This window comes from Peromyscus eremicus, chromosome 3, assembly GCF_949786415.1.
Source record: "Peromyscus eremicus chromosome 3, PerEre_H2_v1, whole genome shotgun sequence".
In the NCBI taxonomy this organism is placed as follows: domain Eukaryota; kingdom Metazoa; phylum Chordata; class Mammalia; order Rodentia; family Cricetidae; genus Peromyscus; species Peromyscus eremicus.
Window position 1 is genome coordinate 82,458,518 of NC_081418.1, and position 5,444 is coordinate 82,463,961.

The 5,444-nt window shown below is 36.4% G+C and overlaps 1 gene segment (V, D, J or C); it reads right to left on the bottom strand.

Moving 5' to 3' along the window:
• Window positions 1-1,230: 1,230 nt before the first annotated feature.
• Window positions 1,231-2,051, bottom strand: LOC131906393 (immunoglobulin kappa variable 2-30-like). The segment is given in 2 exon segments: window positions 1,231-1,610; window positions 1,986-2,051. Coding segments are annotated over 2 exon segments (429 nt in total).
• Between the last annotated feature and the right edge of the window lie 3,393 nt (window positions 2,052-5,444).

Genomic DNA, 5,444 nt, shown 5'->3' on the forward strand with positions numbered 1-5,444 from the left:
CTCTATGGTTGATACTAGGGTTAAAGGTATGTGTCACCACACTTGCCTATTCCCTATTGTGTCCTTGAACACACAGAGACCCTGCCTGCCAAGTGATTGGACTAAGGGCATGTGCTACCACTGCCTGACTTTTGTGGTAATGGCTTGCTAGTACCTCTGATTTCCAGACAAATTTTATTTATTAACATACAAATAAAATACCACCACTTTTTAGCACAAATAAAATATCACCACAGGGGGATCTGTGGTTGGTATGTAAAATGAATAGAAAATTTCTTAATAATGAAAAAAAGAAAAACAACAAAATGTAATTCTTTTAAAATATATTCAAAACAATGTCTTAAGGCTACTTAGAATGATTAAAAGAATATAGATATCAAATATATATATGTATAAATATATATAGAATATATATATAAAGACAATATAGACATAGAATATAGACTCCTAAGCATTTAAAAAGTTAATGAGATTTTAACTGTGGAGGACCCCAAAACAACTTGACCACACAGCAGCCATGACAGGCTTAGGGGCCTAGACACAGCTTCTGTGATAAACTTTCTGGCAGTCAACACCCAGATCCAGGAAAAGCCTTAAGCTGATACCACCCAGAGATCCACCATCCCAAATATTCCAACAATTAGATAAGGTGGCCAGATGTCCTTGATTCTAGCACACACCTATATTTTGTTTTACAGATACCCTTAGATAATTGACAGCCAATCAGGGTCCTGAACTCTGGAAATCACCTCAGCAAAACCTCAGCTATGATAAAAATCCCATCCCACCTGAGCTCAGGGCTCCCTGCTCTCATCACTGTGTTGGACAGACAGAGGGACCAAGCTCCAGAGTTTGAAAAAGGCTCTTTGCTTTTAAATGTAGGATTCAGTCTCTGTGGTAGTCTTGGGGGTTCCCATGATATGGGTATAACATTAACAGCACACATACATCATTAAAAGTAAGCAACGTAATTAAGCTGAAGAAATTAATGAAAAATATTAAATGGTTAAAATCTTCAACAATAAACTAGATTAATGAGATGAGATTCTCCTGATACAAAAGTAATAATATGCCTGTTGCAGCTGGAAGGATGAGAAATTGATGGCACTTGAGGTCTAACCAAATCACTCATTGAACCAGATGAGTCTAGCCACGGCTCTCAGCTGCAATTTTCCAAGTTCCCCAGCACCTCCCCCTTACACAGTTGCAGAGTGCTCTTCTCCTCTCCAGTCAAGCAGCACATTGGCAGCTGAGCTGCCTGAAGCAAGGGGTTTTTGTTAGGGACTGTATCACTGTGGGAGGAGCATGTGTACCTTGCATGCAGTAATAAACTCCCAAATCCTCAGCCTCCACTCTGCTGATTTTGAGTGTGAAATCTGTCCCTGACCCACTACCACTGTACCTGTCTGGAACCCCTGCGCCCCGGTTGGACACCAAATAGATTAGGCGCTGTGGAGACTGGCCAGGCCTCTGGAGGAACCAATATAAATAGGTGTATCCATCACTATCTAAGAGGCTCTGACTTGACCTGCAAGAGATGGAGGCTGATTGTCCAATGGTAACCGGCAAAGAAAGTGGAGTCTGGGTCAGCACAACATCACCACTGGTTCCTGAAATTACAATAGAATAGTACAAAGTCATGTTAAAACTTCCCAAACAATCTTTGTGAATTCCTTTGTTACTCATTACAAGTGAGATCCTGGTATGTTTTATGATTTTAAAAAAATATATCAAATGTTTTTTTTTACAAAACAAGTGAGTGGAAGGTCCTCAAGTTCATAATCTACAGCACCCCTTCCCATCTACATCAAAATCTTCATTCTAGCTCAGTTCCTGTCTCATCTAGAATTTCTCATTGTCATGTAGCTAAAACTCATATGGGCATCCTGCAGAATGGGACCTGCTTCATCACACATGCACATCACACAGAGGCAACTAGAGCCCACCCTCTACCCCCATTAGCCTCCTGTATCTCATTATCTTACCCAGAATCCAGAGCATTAACAGAAACAGGGACTTAACAGGGTACATCATTTTGAAGAATGAGCTAAGGAGAGTGAAGGCAAGAGGATATTTGAGCTTTTATTTCTGATTAGCAAGGCAGGGACTTCCCCAGGGAGCAATATGCAAATACCCTGGTCTGTATGGCAGTGTATATAGAGGAGAGAGTTATGTGAGATTCTTGAATTTGAAAAATAACCCAAAAATGTCTTTTTCTACATCAGGAGTGAATGTAATAAAACAAAATGTGGTGACTGATGAGAGACTAGTTGGATGCTGAAAGATTAGCAATGTGGTTCAAATTAAATATAAATATACATTAACAAAGTAGTCTTGTTTTCTAATTTGAAATTTACTTTAATTTTTTGTAAACATTCATAACTAAATTACAGAGAACTTGGGAAATGTAATTAAGACATTACTCTCATGATTGTCGTGAATGAAACTTTGTGCTCATAGTCAATAATACATTGCAAGATCACAAGATGGAAGCAAGTCACTCAATTCTCTCATCAATGTATTGACTGTATCTTACTAAGTATTAGAAAATAGACTTAATTATAATCAAGGGAACTGACTTATGTGCTGAATATTTGACAAAGAAATGCATACTATAAGCATTACCGTAATAAACATACACATAATTTTCATAACATTGAAATGTTCTTTTTATTCAATTTCTCTTAAACTTACACATCAGAGAAACTCTGGCCTTCTTGCTGTCACTGCAGATTATGTATTTTTTGAAGTTCTCAAGTCTCATTTGAATGAAATCATATAGCTCCTGTGCCTCCCTGACTTAATTTCATTTTCTGAGTATACCTGTTTCTTTAAAGGTTTTTTCATGTTCTGTGAATAAGTAAATGTCTCTATTCTTGGATCCTTTAGTGATGACAACATTTATTCTTCCATGTGGACATTCTCATTTTTCTACCTCGTAAAGTTATTAATAAAGGTATTATGAATATTTTTGTACCAGATTATATGTAAACATGTATCTTCATTTATCTTGAGCAGGTACCTATTTGTGTATTTGGCCACCTCCATGTCAGATATGAAAATGAAGCCTATTTGGGTTCATTAACTGTAGATTGTTTTGTGCAGCAGTGTCAATGTTCTGTAACACACGTCGTTCTCAGTCACTGTGACATACATTTCCTTATAGTCACAAGAGATGCTTGGTCATTGAATACTTGGGTCTTTTTTGTTGGTTCCTGGTACAAGCAAGAGACTATGCTCGAAAGTATAAGTGTAGATGCATTGCTTACACTTTGTTCACAGCTCCCCCTGTAGTTTTCACTGTCTTAATTTTGTCTCTAGGTCATTGACTGCTTAACATGAACATCATTTTGTTGCTAATGCCTTTAGATTTGTGACAAGGTGTGGCTGCTAATATCAAATAAATGACAAGATATGCAATGTAACTGCTTGTAAAAAAGTATTGGTTACATAGGGCAACTGACTTGGTTACATTTCCTAGCAATTATTTTCATAATTATTTTCTTTCCAATATGTATGGTTCCAAATGACAGGTTAGGAAGCCACAGATACTGCCTCAATTATTTATACAAAAAGATAGTGAGCAAATCACAGTAACTTGAACAAATGGAAGAACAAATACGCATCCATAAAAAACCATTACATATAGGCACAAGTAATTCATCTGACATATAAACTAATTACCAGAGAGCTGATTGTGAACATGAAACTAGGGCACTCTTAAATTATAATGTAGGCAAATTCTTGTCAGCCTGAGATTTGAGGATGACTTAGTACAGCACCAAAGTGATGAGACATTTATAAAAATTTATAAGACAGACTTTAATAACTTGGCAAATGTTGGTCAGTGAAAACACTGTCAAGAGACCAGAATGGAAAATCTCTATCTCTTAAAGGATTACTATCTTAAATATCCAAACCTTTCTTCAGTATAACAATAAAGCCAAATAACTTTTTACTTTTAAAATCATAATATAATCACATCATTTTAGAAAATGAAGTAAAGATTTTAACATGCACTTCATCAAAGAGTATAAACACACAGTGGAATATGTGTGGAACAATGAGAGAGAGAGACAGGCAGACACACACACACACACACACACACACACAGAGAGAGAGAGAGAGAGAGAGAGAGAGAGAGAGAGAGAGAGAGAGAGAGAGAGAGAGACTTTTTAAGTTATGACAGAAGTTTTATTTAAAGAAACAACTTCTTAAAGGAGAATGGCCAGGCTTCCAATGCAGTCATGATCTTAAGGGATCTGTGGCCCTCTGCAGGATCACTGACTAAGAATAGAAGTCACACAGCTGCTTAGAGAAGCATAATAGCTACATGACCTTTGAACTGCAATGCAATTTAAAAGGAAAAGGATGATTATATAATGTTATCTTGTTTAATGTATTGGTACATATATAATGTAATTCTTCATTCTTTCTTACTATTTGACTTAATGAAGATCAATGCCAGGAATGCTCATCAAACTATCCATTCTAACTTCCTACATTATCAGCACTGCTAGAAGCACATTTCTCAGAATCCTTTTTCAACTGTATCTGTTCTGATGGAATTGTTTTATTTCTGTGATTCATACAAGTAAAAGATGGGAATTCAACAGAAACAAGACCTGCCAGAAAAGGCATAGTCTGATAAAGGCAAGGATTGGGAAATCAACTATAAAGTGCAACAAGCAGCTGAGAGTGTGAGTACCCCAAGCCTGCTCTGTCTGGACAGGCCTGAGCCTCACAAATTCACTAGCTTACACCTTGAGTCAGAAAGTCCCTGGAGAAACACGAAAGACCCCTCATATCTATTATCAACTTCTTTGATATGAACATAAAGTTGCCTAATGGCTGTTGCTCAGACCATTTATATAAACCATTCTGTTTGGAATATCTACAGTGCTAGGATTATTATGTATCTTGAGGAATTTCTTTTCTTGCTCTGTCTATTTGATATTTTGTGTGTTTTATTTCCTTAATAGGCACTGTCTTCATAAAGCTGGGGATTTTCCCCCTATTATTTTATTGAAAATATTTTTCTGTGCCTTTGACCTGGATTATCTTTTCTCTTCATTCCTATTGTTTTTTTTTAAATTTGGTCTTATCATTGTGCCCTAGATTTCCTAGATGTTTTCTCTTTTTCTGTCCAGTTTTTTTTTAATCTTAACAATTTCTTTGGTTAAGGTATCTGTTTCTTTTGCCTGTCTCCAATACCTGAAAGTCCTTCTTCCATGTCTTATACTCTGCTGGTGAGGCTTACCACTGATATGATTTATATTTTTGGGTTTGTTGTTATTGTTTGTTTGTTTGCTTGTTTGTTAGGTTTTGACTTCCTAAATTTTTCATTTCCAGTCTTATTTTCATTTGGGTTTTCTTTAGTGATTCTATTTCTACTTTCATGTCTTGGTCTTTTTTCATTATTTGATTCTACTGTTTGTGTTTTT